Source organism: Vipera ursinii, assembly GCF_947247035.1.
Source record: "Vipera ursinii genome assembly, chromosome: 2".
NCBI classification, from domain to species: domain Eukaryota; kingdom Metazoa; phylum Chordata; class Lepidosauria; order Squamata; family Viperidae; genus Vipera; species Vipera ursinii.
In genome coordinates this window covers 238,483,761-238,501,220 of record NC_139513.1, presented here as the reverse complement: position 1 = coordinate 238,501,220, position 17,460 = coordinate 238,483,761, and the positions used below count along the sequence as shown (strand labels likewise).

General features: G+C 33.9%; 1 protein-coding gene across 1 annotated transcript in view; it reads left to right on the top strand.

Annotated features, from left to right (window-relative positions):
* Positions 1–17,460, top strand: part of ADAMTS19 (ADAM metallopeptidase with thrombospondin type 1 motif 19) — a gene marked incomplete at its 5' end in the record, with an annotated part of 115,100 nt that overhangs the window by 26,922 nt on the left and 70,718 nt on the right. The window contains 5 exons of the mRNA XM_083352160.1: positions 2,419–2,584; positions 6,615–6,787; positions 7,381–7,464; positions 9,047–9,204; positions 16,435–16,478. Coding sequence (XP_083208286.1) covers positions 2,419–2,584; positions 6,615–6,787; positions 7,381–7,464; positions 9,047–9,204; positions 16,435–16,478 — 625 coding nt within the window. The remainder of the gene's footprint in view (positions 1–2,418; positions 2,585–6,614; positions 6,788–7,380; positions 7,465–9,046; positions 9,205–16,434; positions 16,479–17,460) is intronic.

Here is a 17,460-nt window from a genome sequence, read left to right as displayed (position 1 = left end):
GATCTTCCCTGAGTCTTTGTCAGCTTCCCTTCTACTTTGGGTAGGTGACTGGAGCTCAGGACCCCATAATTTTAAAGAAAAAGTGAGTCTTGGGTTAATGTCATGGTTCTGATAGATGAAAGCAATCAAAAGATCTTCAAGGTAAGGAATTCTTCCTTAAAGAACATTTTATTCAGGAAACAAAGTATCGGCACTTACATAGTTGAACCCAAGACTGAGATTCCCTCCCCCCAGATACAAAGTAACAAGTTGTATTTCCCACCCCACAAAAGCTGTCATAAATCACATCCCTCAATTAGCACAAAATGTGGCCTTTTCTCTCTGGCTCTTCAGCCCGCCAAAACTTTATCAGACAATGTCCTTGAGTTCCCACACTCCTGCATTTTTATGGCTAGCTAAACCCTCAAGCATTTACCCCATCCCCACTTCTTCATCTGAACTCTAGAAGAACAGAAAAGGCACGTTAAAAGCAAAAGTAAAATGGCTGCTCATTCTCAGTGGTCAGAGCGTTGACATCCATTGTCACAGCAATGACAATTTGTTTTTAACAAACCTGTGCTGGCTACTAGTTATAACTTTGTTTGGTTCTAGTTGTTTGCAGATCTGTTTTTTTAATTATTTTTTCTAGGATCTTCCCAGGTATTTATGTTAAACTGATTGGTCTGTAGTTTCCTGGGTCCGTTTTTCCCCCCTTTCTTGAAGATGGGAACCCCATTTTCCCTTTTCCAATCCTCAGGAATATGGATGTTAAATGTGATTTTACTGGGGTTTTTTAAGAACATCTGCCATGGCTATGCTAACACAATTAAATTTTACAGTTTAACTTTTTCTTTATTGATAGTTTGCCATGTGCAATGTTTCCTTAAGACAATAAAAGCATTTTTCCCCTTTAAGTAAAAACAAGAAAACAACTTTTTCTCTATAACATGTATTATATCTTTGTTGTTTATAATGTTAAAGCATTCATTACTTTTCAGTGATTCCATCAGATACTGAGATCAAGTGATTTGTCAGAGGCCACCCAGTGAGTTTTGAGCAGGAATTTGAACCTGCTTGTGCAAACTCAGCTATATCAAATGCAATACCAGTTAGATTAGTAGACAGTGTCCAGATAAAAGAACTTAAAGCATTAATGGTCAGGAGAATCCTCCATAAATAGAAAGAGTGAAACATGCTAAGTTTCTTTTCATTTATAAAAAAATAAGACAAACTATAACGTAGAGAAATGGATACAGAGCTTTATTTCCCCTTTTACATTGACTGAAAAGGGTCATCAAATAAATGATTAGTAGAAAATTCAAGACAAACAAAAGCATCTTCACATGTGTAATTAACACATAGTATTTGTTACTACAAGAGTTGTTAATAGCGACTAGTTTACATAAAATAGGTCTATACTCTGATCATCAAATATTGGGGAAGTGAAAAGGAAGTGACCTTACTGGGCCATTTGTCTGCTTGGTGTTGGTACTAAGGTACTAGAATGGGCTATATTTACATGTGATTCAGCAGTAAGGTTTGCAATATTATAAGAATTATTAGTGGAATAGAATGGATCTCTCTCTTGTTAAGATTTCTGATTTTTGTATAAAAATGTATTCTACAAGTGTAGAATGGAAATGCAATCTCTCTCTCTCTCTCTCTCTCTCTTAAAAACTAATAAGATACCCCCCACCATGATTTGGGGTGGGTGGGTCAGTGCTATATTAGCAGAAAGTTTATCAAATTCTATACACCATGAAATTATTTTGATATCAGGAGCTCAGTGTTTCAGTTACAAACTATGGTATTAGTACATTTTTTACCATCAGTTTTCAAGTTTAGAACCCCATGTAAACAAATTAAAAGTAATTAAGGTTTCAAGAAACTTGCTTGCACTGATTTTCCTGATATAAAGATTATTTCTATATGGAAAATATCAACGGAAGCATATTCTCTCTATCTCCCTCCCTTCCTCCCTACTTCCCTCCCTCCCCCGTGTGTGTGTGTGTGTGTGTGTGTGTGTGTGTGTGCGCGCACGTGTGTGTGTATACACATGAATAGCTATGGACATCTAATCTAATCTAATCTAATCTAATCCAATCCAATCCAGAAATTTGAGGTGTGTTACTCTTTAGAAAAATGCTGGGCTACTTTCTTAATTGATTTATTTATTAAACACATTTAACACATAACACATTTCTTGAAAATAATTGAAACTCTTTAGTGATTTGAAATGAAGGAATTAATGTTTCCACATTTTCCTAAAGTCTATGGCACCTGATTTTTCTGGATCAGCTTGTAAAATAGAACAGTCATAATAGTAGTGTCATTTGATAGTGTATTGCTACAATTCTTAAAACATACAATAATTTTAAATATTTTATTTTCTTTATAGCATGGTGAAATCTTAATCTGTTGCTTTTGTCTTCCCTGCAGATTGGTTTTTTGCAGATGAATGACGACTTCATATTTATTGAGCCATTCAATCATAGTTTGGCTGTGATAGGTCAAGCACATCGGGTGTGCAGACGTAAAAGATCTATACATGAAAGACCCCCTGAAAAATCCATCCCTCATAGTCAATACTGTGGTGTTTTTTCTGGTAATATAATTTCTATTAATATATTTTAATTTAATATGTACTTTATGTAAATCTTCACTTCTCACTGTTGTGTTTGTCTGATTCCTTTTACAGGGGTTTCCTATTACCTTCTCCTAAAATCAGTCTTCTCCAGCTTGGTGCTTTCCATAACTGATGGACTTCAACTTCCAAGTTTGCAAATAAGCATATTTATCATGAATTCTGGGAATATTTGATGAGTACCAGGCTGAGAATTCTGGTCTACTGGTAGAAAGTTAAATAAATCTTCATTTATTCAGTAATTGTTATTTGGATCTGTTTTGTTAGGGTAAAATACAGTACATCATTTGCCTCCATTTATAAACAGCGGATTAAATACTTTTACTTGGAATTAAGGTTAACTGAAGATAGTAAGACAACCAAGCAGTGTTGTGCAAGGATTTTAATAGAACAGATAATCTATAACTCCCTTTTGGGATGGGACCACTCTCTTTTCTGATTTTACAACTTTCTTCTGCTCAAGATAATTTTTCTTGCGGTGTTCAAGTTGTATTTATCAGTTAAAATAAATGTTCACAAACTGAATAAGAGTTGTGTTGTCTAATTCTAGTCCCCTTTGAAAGATAGTTTTACTAGCCTTATATTTTGCAATTTTTTTTAGAAATCAGTAATCTTTTTTTACAAATCAGCTATGATGATTACTTAACTCAGATATGTCCTGCAAGTAGGCTTTCTACGTAGGTGGTTGTTTAGAATATACTATAATTTGATATGAATGACTATTATATTAAATTTATGGTTTGTTTTTTTGGTCATTATTTTCCTAACAGTTGGGATGTGAGGCAGGAAGGCAAGGTCTAAATTTTTATTTTATGGACACTCAGGGTGGGAGGGTAGAAATGATGACATGAATAATTGCAACAGCACAATGCTTGTTTTGTCATGCTGATGAAATTTTCAGGTCCTGTACAAGCCATTGATTTCTTATTTGGATTTTCCAAAGGGATAAATGTGGTCATAAACAAGTTACATTAACCTTTCTGTCAAGTAATTTATGTATCTTTTGTCATTATTTATCAAAAGTAATAGTAGCTTACTATTTTTGCCATCTTTTTAATTCATAATAGTATGTAGCAAAAGATATTTTATTATTTTTAAGCTTCCATTGTTCTTACCCCAACTAGTTTTTTCTTATATTTATGTGATCTATTGCACTTACTCCATATACATAGTTTGTATATGGAATACTACTGACAGACTAGTTTTAATCATAGAATATTGCCTGAGCCAGTAATACTTTGAAATTGAAAAAAAGGGTTTTAAATGTAACAATTGTATACAGGGGTATTGAATAGGTGTAATGAATTTTTTTTACTAATATTTTATTCTGTTTTTATTATCTTTCTTAAATATTGGATTAAGGAGGAAAAAATGAAAAGGATTTCATAATACCTTATTAACTTAATTTCTTCCTCTAGTAAACAATTTTGTTGTAAATCTGTACTTCCTTGGGAATAAGATTGCTTTAATATAATTACTCAAATGTTTGAGTTATTATTTGTAAGACTGTAGTGTACTTCAGTATATATAAATATTTCTTACTTGTTTTCAGGAACTAGCTTTCTACTACACTGTTTCATGATTAAAGGGGAAAAAACGAGCCTGGAATTATTTTTCTCATTGGATGTGGATTTGAGTTAGAATTTAGTACATGTTGATTCGCTATATATAGCTCAGCCATCCCGAACCAGATGACTTTCAAATATGCCATATTGTTACATTAATAATCTTCAACCAGTTATAAGACATTCTCTAATGCATACATGAGAACCATTGTTTTCTTCAATACATTTTGGGAAGCTGAAATTGCTATTAACTATTTTCATCATGTTTAGAAGGTAAAAGCACATAATGTTATATTTATCTGGATGAAGAATACCGAGAAATTAAGACTGTCTTCCTCCATCCAGTGAATATTTACAGAGCCTTGGTGGAGCAGTGGGCTGATGCCTCCTTAAGTAACACCAGCTGCCTGCAATTAGTGCAGGTTCGCATCCCACCAGGCTCAAGGTTGACTCAGCCTTCCATCCTCCCGAGGTAGGTAAAATGAGGACCCAGATTGTTGGGGGCAATAAGCTGACTTTGTAATAATGCCGCTTGGGGTGTGTGTGAAAGCCCTAACAAGCAGGCATATACATAGAATGAAGGCTACTGCTAAGCTTGTAAGCCGCCCTGAGTCTTCGGAGAAGGGCGGGATATAAATGGAATAAAAATAAATAAAAATAAAATAAATATTGAACAGATTCTCAGCTAATTTTAGATGATCTTTGCTGTTTTTAATGTAAATTACTTGGGTGAAGTCTAATCTTTTTTACAGTAAATATAATATTGACCATATTATATAATATATATATATATATATATATATATATATATATATATATATATATATATATATATATATATATATATATATATATTATAAATTATAAATCTGAATTGGATGATCAATTAATCCAAAAGTTCTTGTGGGCACCATCTAAATTTCCAGATGTTTGATACCAGTAGTCTTTTCAACTGCATTCTTTGACAGGAAGAAATGAAGACTGCACCACCTGTACTCTCAGTTCCTTCAACCTCTTACCAAATACTGATCAGTGTGCTTTCAGTATCCAAGATTATGAATAGCTATGCCATTTCTTCCCAGTGATACAATTGATCAATATCAAACTGACAGATTGCTACTTCGGTCTTTTTCAGCAGGAAGTCTTACGATTACCTCAACTTACGACCACAACTGAGCCTGAAATTTGTTAAGCGAGACATTTACTGAGTTTTGCCTCGTTTTCTTGCAGCAGTTGTTAAGTGAATCACTGCAGTTGATAAATTAGTAACCTGGTTGTTAAGTGAATCTGGCTTCCCCATTGACTTTGCTTGTCAGAAGGTCGCAAAAGGCAATCACATGACTTTGGGACACAACAATAGTCATAAGTATGAATCAGTTGTCAAGCATCTGAATTTTGATCAGATGCTGCTGCAAAGGTCGATAACTGTGAAAAAGGGTCATAAGTCACCTTTTTTCAGTGCTGTTGTAACTTTGAATGGTCACTAAATGAACTGTTAGTTGAAGATTACCCATATTGCCACTTATTGCTTCCTCCTCTTCAGGGCAGAAGCAGGAATTCTTTCTTTTGCAGACTTTCTTCCTTGTCCCTCAGACTTATAGCAGCGGCTCTTCATCCAGAGATGAACTCTCCTCAATGGAGAGACTCTGAAATCTATTCGAAAGCTTCCCCCCCCCCCCAAAAAAAACTTGGTTCTTTGTAACAAATTCTTCCATCATTTTCCTGGTAGGCTTCTTCATATTTCTGTCCCACCATCTGATCCAATAATTCTTTCTTCCTCTGTAAGCTGGATAGATTTGTTTCTAGGCCCTTTACCTTCCAGGAAGGCAGGCAGCTGCTTGCCTATTACTAGCTGATGGCTTCTATGAGGCTTTTCTTTTAAAAGCAAATTGACTGAAGTGAATTGACCTGCCAGTAACACAAAAGAGTACATTTTTAAGTATAGCAGGCTTAATGTACACACTGAGTTTAGCTCAGTGATACATCTTATGTTTGAATGCAAAAGGCTGTCACTTCATTCCTACCACTACCAACAAAATGTCTATAGAGATTCTCAGTCATCCAGCTCAGCTGAAGAAGCTTCTTGGATGAGAAGCCAAATATCTTGAAAGAATAACAAGAAAGTCCAAGTTGCCTCTTAAAAAAGTGCCTTCGGTACATTACCAGCAAAATTTGGGAAAACTTTTGATCCAAAATCGAGAAGAGTTATTACTAAATAATAAAGTAGTAATTAGCTCTATACTGCACTTTTCATTTGGAATTCAAGGTTGTTCCATTTTTAAAGCACTTTATTTGAGAAAAATTGGTGCTAAGCTATAATAATTTAAAATAATATAATGTTCCATGCTTAAATGTAATTATAAATCAGGCCCTCCTTGAATTTTACACCACTATTCCAGCTACTACTTCTGTTGTTTCTATTGCAGAGAAAAGAAGAGTCAGGGGTCAAAAAGGCACAGAGACTGGACGAGGAAAGAGATATTCCTATAAATTACCTCAAGAATATAATGTGGAGACTGTAGTGATTGCAGATCCAGCAATGGTTTCCTATCATGGAGCAGATGCTGCTAGGAGATTTATTTTAACTATTTTAAATATGGTAAGAAAATATAGATCTTTTCAGCAAAAGAATACATTAAAGTTAAATATAACTTACATAAAATAGAGAATATAGCCTTAATGAGCTAGTGGGATTGGAAAAGAAAATGAATCATAGCTAGTACTTTTACACTGACACTAAGATATTGCCACCTCTCAAGATCCATCACACAATTATCTCATAAAATCCACTATTAGCTTGGAATTTATAGAGCATTAAAAATAGCCAGTTTTTTTCTCCTACTATCCAGACTTATTATTATTGCACTGTATATGAGAAAAAATTGAGTCTACTATTGCAAATATAAAATTATATGTATTTGATAAGAATATAATGAAAGCAACAAAAACTGAACTGAAGGTGCGGATGATGTTAATGTCATTGCCAGCCAACTGAATACATGAAGAACCAATTACAAACATAAGCATACATGTTTTGTGTAGAATCTACATCCTGAATAGATTGTCATACTGCAATTATTTGAGAAAACATTGAAAACACAGTATTCTACAGCATTTTGAGAAGATGCCTCAAATAATCCGTTATTCGTCCTATTATTAATTTTTCCATGACTATATTTCTTTTCTTTTCAGGTATTTAATCTTTTCCAGCACAAGAGCCTTGGAGTTCAAATGAACCTTCGGGTGACTAAGCTTGTTCTGCTTCATGAAACTCCGGTGAGAAAGTACTGCATTTATCTCTTACATGTACAGTAAAAAAAGGCAAACATTGATACAAGAACCTGCAATTGTCAGTGGCCTAAAATAAAAGTGAAGTCGAAGGGAAAACCATAGATTGCTGACCTTTCTTAAAGAATAAAAACACTGCTTTGTCTTTAAGCAATTTGAGAGAGGGTCAAAAAGGGGGAAATTTCAGAGCACGGTTGCATTTCCCGGTACCTGATATACAGTAGTATCTGTGTTGAACAGTAACCTTTACATCACTGTTTGACCCATCTTTCATTACAATCATTTAAACCAGTCAATTCTCATTTTGAGTTAGCTTTTTCTCATTGATGGAATAATATATCAATTGCAGTTGTGCAAAAACCATCCAATTTAGCTGAAACAGTCCATTCTTTCTTGGCTTGACGCCCTGCAGGGTTAGACTGTTATGATTTACTTGCAGCTCCAAAGTGTGATTTGAGAAAGGTGAATTCCATTCCTGTTGTCAATATATTTTTGTATATATATGTTTTAACATTTCCCTTCAGAGATATGGGCTTTTTTATTCTTGGGAGGCTTCCTTTTTATTTTCTGTATAGGGAAATTTTGTACAAGATAGGGTTAAGTGTAAGACTAATTCCCTTGCTTGACCATGCAGATGTGGTAGAGGTGGATGTAGGTGGGAAAGGTTTTTTGCATAAGGAGAAAAGAAGGAAATGATGGTCCTTTCTCAAAAACTTTATCTTGAGGCTTTGCAGGCCATCTTTTCAGGTGAAGCTGGATTGTGACCCTATTACTTGTTGCTAGGAGGAAAAATTAGAAATCATTTGAGTGAAAGCTCTGAAGAGATTTATTGCAGCTAGATTGAACAAAGTAAATGCAGAAAAAGAGGCTTGATTGTGAACCTTCGACCTTTTCAAACATTCAGAATGCCGTCAGAGCAATCTAATGTTTAAATGTGTTCAACTGTTGTATTTTATTTTTATATTACTAAATGGAAGTACTATTCCATTGGAAATGTATTTGAGCATTCTATTATGACATGACACATTTATTTGGCTAGAGCATCCTCATAATTAGGGTGATATTATTACTTGCCTGTCTGCTGAAACAAACACAAATAACATTCTTTTGAACTTTGAACAAATGCACTTAAATCTTTAAAGTTGTTTGAAGTTATATAAAATAAAATAATATAAAAGCCAGTTTGATATAATGGTTAAGGTGCTCAACTAAAAATTAAGGTTAAACAGTCTTCTAAATAGCTTGATTCTGTTGATTAAGATATGCTCAGCAAATCAAAATATTTCAACAATAGAACATTTAGACATGTAGGATTTATATTTACCAAACTTTATATCAATAAATTCTTCAATCTTGGGTCTTCTTACTCCTGGAATTTTCTACCAGGATTCTGAGAATTCTCAGAACTCCCAAACATCTAAAGGACACTATGTAGTAAAAGACTACAGAAGAAAATAGTATTTTTGTAAATGTAATGCAGCAATATTCTTTCTGGAACTTTGTTCTAAAGCTTTTTGGAAGTTTTGTTGCAAAAAATATCTTCATTTAAAATATTTATTAAAATTTTCAGGCAGAGATGTATATTGGACATCATGGTGAAAAAATGCTAGAGAGCTTTTGCAAATGGCAACATGAAGAATTTGGTAAGAAAAATGACATACATTTAGAAATGTCAACAAGCTGGAGTGAAAATGTGTCACCAGTGGATGCAGCTGTATTAATCACCAGGTACATTTTCCTCTTGTATATTAGTGATTCTGAAGCTCATGCCGAGATTTTATGCACTCTGTTCCAATGAGCTCTTTCTGCAGACAAAACTGCTTCTGTCAATAGATTACAGAAGGATAATTCCCCCTATAGTTTCACTGCATGGATTTGGTGAAAATCATTTTGGAGAGGAAATTTCATTACATCTAATTTGTCTGTTAGCCACTGTTTTCATTTACTTTTCCTGAGGAGGCAACTTTTTTTTGTCTGATTAACTGATTCCAGATGAGTATTCTGAATATCTTAGTTTGGTATACTTTATGTACTTTGCAGTACTTTCTTATTTACCTATTTTCTATTTATATTATTTAATTATTTGCTTATTTATTTGCTTATTTATTTGCTTATTTATTTGCTCATTCATTCATTCATTCATTCATTCATTCATTCATTCACGATGCTTATAACCTGCTCCTGTCTGGAGGACTCTAGGTATCATACAGCAAGACAGAAAATAGAAATACATAATAATAAACTCCAAAATTAATTATAGAGGGATGAACAGTCTCAGTCAGGAACACTGAGGTCCAAAGGCTTTCTGAAAACTATAACCTTGGCTTGCTTACAGAATATTAACCTGGGGGCTGAATCTTCCTCAAGGGGGAGAGAGTTCCATAAAATGTTAGAGTCATGGCAGCTAACTCGATCAAAAATGATTCTGTCATGAAAAATTCACAGTCTTCCTTAAAATGATGTATTGAGATGAAAAGAATAGGATTACAAGAATTTCAGCAACTGAATTATTTCAGTTTAGAATTAATGTATACCCCAATGTAGGGCATACTTTATTTCTTTGCAATATTTTTTTTCTGAACCAGCAGAAAGGCAGATTATTTTACACCAACTGCATTGACAAAATCACCATCAGTCAATTGGAAAAGGCAGCTTTCATCCTGAAACAATATCTTTAACACTCTCAAACAACATCTGCTTATCTCAAGTCCTTGAGGACACGATAGGTAGACAAAAATGCCAAATCCAATCTGAACATCTGGCTGTGTGACAAACGATAATATGCATAAATAAAAATATGCATGATGCCTGGATGATCATAAGTACAGTTTTAGTCATTGATAAATAATCTAACTGGCTCTAGGTCTCATAGACCTAAGGCTTTTACTAGTTAAGTTTAAATGTATTTACACCTGCAAGTTTTTAAAATTTTCATTAAAGCATTATACCTGGCCTGATTTTAAGTTAGAAGGACAGATGATACTGGAATGTTTAAGACTAAGAATAACAGAGATTGATTTAAAAGTATTATTTTAAAGCATAATTAGTGTTTTAAATTTTATCTTAAATTGTAAATTTGTTATTTAATGACATGGTCTGCCCAGAATCCTTGTTAATTGGAGCAGGCTATAAATATAACAAATAAATGAGTAAATAAATACTAAAAATATTGTTATAAAAATAGAATTTAACCTTAATAACTAGCTGAGTTCAGTTCAACTGAAATTCATTGGAAAGTTTTTTTTTGCAATTTTCTTATGCTGTGTTATCTTGTCATAGGTTATGTATACCCCCATTCCCTTTTTATATATCTGATTGCCTTTTTACTTGTTTCTTTGAAGAGATTTTTATATAATTATAGGTTTTATCTTTAGGAGCTGAATATTCAGTTTTTGCATTGCCTAAAGGACCTCTTGAAGTGCTACATTTAATAAGTTTAAATCTTTATGAACAAGGTATAATTTATAGTAATGACTCAGTGTAGTTGCCCATTCTTGCCTGAAATACTTTTCTACCATTAGTTAAGCTTTAGAAATCTATCATAAATCTCTTAAAAGCTTTACTATATTCCCCTTGAATAAAGGTTTGTTAAATCTTTGGTAAGATTGATAAACCACTTTCAAAAGAGACCAGCTTCTCTGATAGTATAAAAGATTTAAATAGTATTGTATCCTATGAGTGCTTCCAGATTTCATATATGAGATTATTCCACATATTAGTTATTTAATTTATACAATGAAGTACAATAATATGCAAATAGAATTGAAAGGTTTTTTTTTACCTTTTTGATATTAAACTGACAGGATCAGAAAGAACTGGCTCAGAAGTTAGAAATTTAAGACAATCAGCCAGGAAACCCTATACCATTTCAGACAAATCGTTGCCAGTCTCTTCTAAAAAACTTCCAGTGTTGGAGCATTCACAACTTCTGGAGGAAGGTTGTTCCACTGGTTAATTGTTCTAACTGTCAGGAAGTTTCTCCTTAGTTCTAGGTTGCTTCTCTCTTTGATTAGTTTCCATCCATTGTTTCTTGTCCTGTCTTCAAGTGCTTGATTCCCTCTTTGTGGCAGCCCCTGAGATATTGGAACACTGCTATCATGTCACCCCTTGTCCTTCTCTTAATTAAATCCAATTCCAGCAACCGTTCCTTATATGTTTTAGCCTCCAGTCCCCTAATCATCTTTGTTGCTCTTCTCTGTACTCTTTCTAGAGTCTCAACATCTTTTTTACATCATGGTGACCAAAACTGGATGCAGTATTCCAAGTGTGGCCTTACCAAGGCATTGTAAAGTGGTATTAACACTTCATGTGATCTTGATTCTGTCCCCCTGCTAATGCAGCCTAGCACTGTGTTGGCTTCTTTGGCAGCTGCAGCACACTGCTGGCTCATATTTAAGTGATTGTCGACTAGGACTCTGAGATCCCTCTCACAGTTGCTACTGTTGAGCAAGATACCACCTATACTGTACCTGTGCATTTGGTTTTTCTTGCCTAAATGGAGAACCTTACTTTATTCACCATTGAATTTCATTTTGTTAGATATGATTCAGGTCTGTCAAGATCCTTCTGTATCCTAAGCCTATTTTCTGGAGTGTTGGCTGTTCCTTCCAGCTTGGTGTCGTCTGCAGTTTTGATGAGTTCCCCATATATCCCCTCATCCAGATCATTGATGAAGACATTGAAGAACACTGGGCCCAAAACATAGCCCTGGAGCACCCCACTACACACTTCCCTCCATGTAGATGCAGTTCCATTGAGGCAACCTTCTGGTTGACAAGCCCAGTGTCTTAAACTGCTAAGCCACCACCCCTCTTAATAATGAGAAAAAGGGGTGGAGAATGTCTTGCTTCCAATTCTTGCACTCCGTTATTGAATTACTCTGTACATCATGTTGGCTTTACTGGGACAGCATGAAGGTGGTTCAGAATATTGGATAGTAGAAGTACGCTTCAGATGCTCTGAAGTGAAATACATTGTCTTAAACTGGAAGACATCCAAGGAACCTTCCAACTTCGGTGGAAAAGTAATAGCATTCATTGTACCTTGGCATATAGTCATGCTGCCCACATGATCACAGAAATATCTTCAAACAACGCTAGGAAACAAAGATGAGCACACCTCCTAGAGTCGGATATGACTGGACAGGGGAAATTTTTACCTTTTATGTTTCCTCATTGTTATATTGCTGCTCTATTTTGAGCAAAAGCAAAAAAATAAAGCAATATTGCAGAGGGCATCAACAGAGATTCACAAGGAAATGGTAACAACACATAGCAAAACCCAAATCAGTGCATCCACAAGAATGGAGAAGTGCTCAATTAAGTTTGAACCTATAGTAATTAGAGGTGCATTTTTTGGTTACAAAGCCTAAAAGACAGGTTTTCCCAGATAATGTTTATTGTAGTCTAAAATTAAGAGTAGCATACCTAAATGTACAGTATTGCTATGGAAAAATTATTATTACAAAAAAACCTAACAACAACAACAACTTTATTGTCACTTTGAATGTACACCAATCGGCATACATCAAAATGAAATTTCATTGCATACAGCTCTGAAAGGGTCACCACCTCCGATATATACTCCTTGTTTGTGGCCAGCTCAAGTTTCAGAACGTCCATTTTAGTCTCTAGGGTGTGAATGATGGCAAACAGGAGAGATGGAAATGGAGCTCCATGTGGATTAGTTTGTATTCCTGCAAGACAACCTCGCCTCCTTTTCTTTTTCTGATCCTGTCTCTTCCACCTTTTCCTTAAAGGGGCCTCACTCCTTTTGGCCCCTGGAGCATGCTGCTGCCACCTCCAACTCCTCCAAAAGCCTCTCTCCATTCCTCTGGGCCTGCTGACAGCCTCATCCAGTTCCTTTGCTCCATAAGCCCCGGGACCTTTCCTCCTCTGCCTCCTATGGAAACAGCCCTAATTTGCAATAAAATCCATTGCTATGCTAGCAGTCAGATCTTGCTTCCAGCAGAACAAATTTCAAACAGTGAAAACGGCAATCTTTGCTTAAAGATCTCATCAACAGTTCCGAAACAGCTAAAACCTTGCCATACTAGCAAAGATTGTCAGTCGTATCTTAGCTTAGTCCCACCACATTGCTCAAACACATTAAAACCTTCTTGATCATGTGGCCTATATTCCTTTTTTTTTTGGTAAATATTTTATTAGAATTTTTTGACATAACATAAATCATTATAAAACAGAATGTTGTCTGGGTAACATTTATAAAACAGTCCTTAACAATTTCTATAATCTATATTCCATATGTTAATTGTTTGATTTCCCCTTTCCCCAACGTATCTTTCTTTGCAAAACATTACATTAAGACAGTTTTATTTGCTTAACAACAGTTCAATATATAGTTTCAATAATCCTGTATATCATTTTAGTTGCCTTATCATAAATCCTGTCACCATGTTTATTTCAGCTTATTTCTCCCCTTTTTAACACTTAACTATATTTACCTTGGTGGATTTCATTCTGTTTTTTCCATACCCTCTCATATTTTTATATTTCCCAATCAATAAATAAAAACAAAAAACAAAAAGAGAAAGAGAAAAAAGAAAGAGGAGCAGCTTATTTCTCCCTCCAAATTCTAAATGTTCTTACAAATAACAATCAGTTCAACATTTAACTATATTTACATTAGTGGATTTAAATACTAGACTACAAAAGATAACATATGAAAATATGTAATTCTCCTAATTTAATATATATTTATTCCCTCAATTTCTCATTCTTTTTAACCATAGCTAAGAATGTATTTAGTCTATTTAAACTTTGAACATTCCATTCAATAGTTCTAATCATCTAATCCTTTAAATCTCATTCAAAACACATTTTTTATATTTTTCTTATCATCACATTTAAGTAGCTAAAACATTTGCTTTTGTTTAAATCAATTCAACTCAGAAGAATAGAAAAAAACAAAAACAAAACACAACTATATTGATTTGGAGGAAGAAAAAGAAGAAAAAAAATTCCCTCTAAGAGTAGTATATTTCAATTTTTCCCCATTTCTTAGCCATATTCAAACAAATGTTTCTTTTTGAAGTATTCTTTCTGATATATTCCATCTTTTTCCTGATGTTTCATCATTTGTTTCCCTAAAGGGAATTTTTTCTCATTCTTTTCCTTATCTTCAAAGTTGTTTAGATGTATTAAAATATTTCCCAATTGAATTAAATCATAATTTTTTATTTTATATGATTCCATCTTCAAGTCTCTATTCTCAAAATTATATTTAATCATCTCTGCTATATTTTCCTGAGAGAGTTCTTGAAGTGAAATTAAGTTGAGAATAAGTTGATTCATACTCTCAAAGTTCTTCTGCATTTCCTTGTAATTTAACGTCATTGTCCTTTGAAATTTTTGCTGCTTATCATATACTTCCTTTTTTGAAATGAGCATTTTATAAGGTTCCTTCTTTGAGTCTCTGTCTTCAGAATCTTGTTCAGTCATCTCTACTGTATTTTCCTGAGGAATTTCTTCAAGTGAAATTAAGTTGAAAATGAGTTGATTCATACTCTCAAATTTATTCTGGATTTCTATGTAGTTTAAAGTCATTGTCCTTTGAAATTGTTGTCACTCATCACATGTTTCCTTTTGTAAAGTATTCATTGCTTCAGCTGTGCTATCTTTGTTTAAAACAGGTGCATTTTCTGAAAGCTTAAAAGTTCAAAGGGGAAAAAAAAGAAAAAAAAATCCTCATCCACCAGCAGGTGTCAGCATTTGCTCATTTTTCATGTCTTTCTAGTTTTCTTTCTCTAAAGGGTAAATGTCGCTGCCCAACTGAAAGGGAGGGAGCGAAGTCCCCCTCCCCCTTTCCTTCTTCGGAGATCTCTTATTTTGGGGATTTTCTTCAGGAAAGTAGGTAGGATAGAGAAAATCAGTATTCTTACCCAGATTCAAGCATGCTGTTTATTATTTCGCCTAGTTTAATCGCTTATGACTTCCGTTGCTTCAGCTATGACTGGACATGGCGTTAGCCAGCCTTTTCTTCCGTTGGTTTCTGGGAGGCTTCTCCTGGACTGTTCGGAGAGACTGCAATCTCTCCTAAGTCCCTGGGATTTCCTTCCTTCATTCCACCCCTTCAGGGTGGATTCTGGCCCCTTAGGGTCCCCAACAAAAAGAAATTTCAGCCAGAGGATCCGACGTTTCGAATTCTCCAACTGCTCCGCTGAGAAACAGGAACTGGAAGTCCATGTGGCCTATATTCCTTATAGCCCTCCAAAAACTTTTCACCTTTGAGAGCCAATACAGACCCAGCTGATCCAGGTGCCACCATCTTAATATAAAAACAAATGCTTATATTTATATAGAGTATTGTATATTGTATTGTGTTGTAGGATTGCAATCCTTTAACACTATTGGTGGAAAAAATGTTATATAAATTTATTTATTTTTTATATCACATTTAGAAACTGTCCATCTCACTCACTGAGTAAATTAAAGTAATTGAATCAGCAAAGTGCTTACAATCCAGACTTTTATTATCATTTTATGATGCTATAAATTTTACTGTATATTATGTTTAATTGTTACAGTTGGAAATTTTTTTGCATCTACTGTATACTTTTATTTGGCTTTGATTTTTAATTACATATGTTGTTTACTCATCTTAATTAAATAATTGCATTTGAAACATTAAAAACAAACAACATGGCCAGTTCTATATTATAAGGTATATGGAGAGAAGAGTTTTTTAAAACAATGGATTTCCAAAGATGAGAGAAAGTAACAAATCTGACACTAAATACAATAGATTGGAAATCACTTTTTATGTAATCCTAAGTAAAACTTTATGTTGTTAATATCATAATTACCATGAAAATGCTCTTTGCTTAGATATTTGCTATTCTAAAAATAATTTATTTTACTGTGCACAAATTAGTTAATAATAAATGATCTGTCAGGGAAAAAAAAATAAGGGTTTGTCTCTTTTTTACCCCAATTTTAGGAAGGATTTCTGTGTGCATAAAGATGAGCCTTGTGATACTGTGGGTAAGTGAAATTTAAAAATAGCTCTTCAAAAGTGTCATTTTAAGACTTGGACATATAGTGAGGTAAAGAAATAGAGAATATTGCTTTGAACATGTGTGATTTAATGACACATTTAAAAACACAAACTGCTTCAATTCTTGAATTGAAAAAGATATTTTGAAAAAAGATATATCTAGTGCTTGCTGACCAGGACCAATTACCCTGCTGGAAAGTCAAACATATACGAAATGTTTGGCTTTCCAGCAGGGTAGTTAGTATTGGTCAGCAAGCACTAGATATGGTCATTGAAATAATAATAATAATACTAAAGTCTTCTTATGGGAAACATCATTGTAAAAAGCATATATTTTATGAATTTACATTTACAGAAGACCTAAAATATATTCCCTATATTTGAAAATTGGTATAGCTGTCATTGTGAACCTTACTGCTCTAGAAGTAAAATTGTTTCTGCTTCTCCCAGAAAATAGTTTTTTGAGGAGAGTTTTGAAATTGATTTCTGACAGTCAGTAAAATCTATTGTCATTTACCTCACTAGATTGCCCAAGTAAATAGATCTAGTCTATTAATGTGATCATATATATTGAGGCTTAGTCAAAACAAACATTCAACAAACGTCAGACATTGTAAAGGATTTTTTTACTTTTCTTTTTGACCTTTTGACCAGAGGCCTTTTTAAAGGCAATGTTATGCATTCCACTAATAAACTCATCAAATATTAATAATCATGGTTTGTATCGCATTCATTAATATTTATGACAGTTTTTCTTACTTGTTGAATATGCATAATACTGTAAGTGTTCTACAGCAAGTGTTTTAAAAAGAACAGGGCAGCGTATGAATTTAACTTGTTAAAGATATAATTATGTTAGAGTGCTTTCTTTTTCTTGTGATATAGTACCTGCATGTTGGGAAATTGCAGCTAGGCTGGAAGGAGGAGTCAAATGAAGACCTAGCTTGGAGTTGTTGCATAGCTATAAAT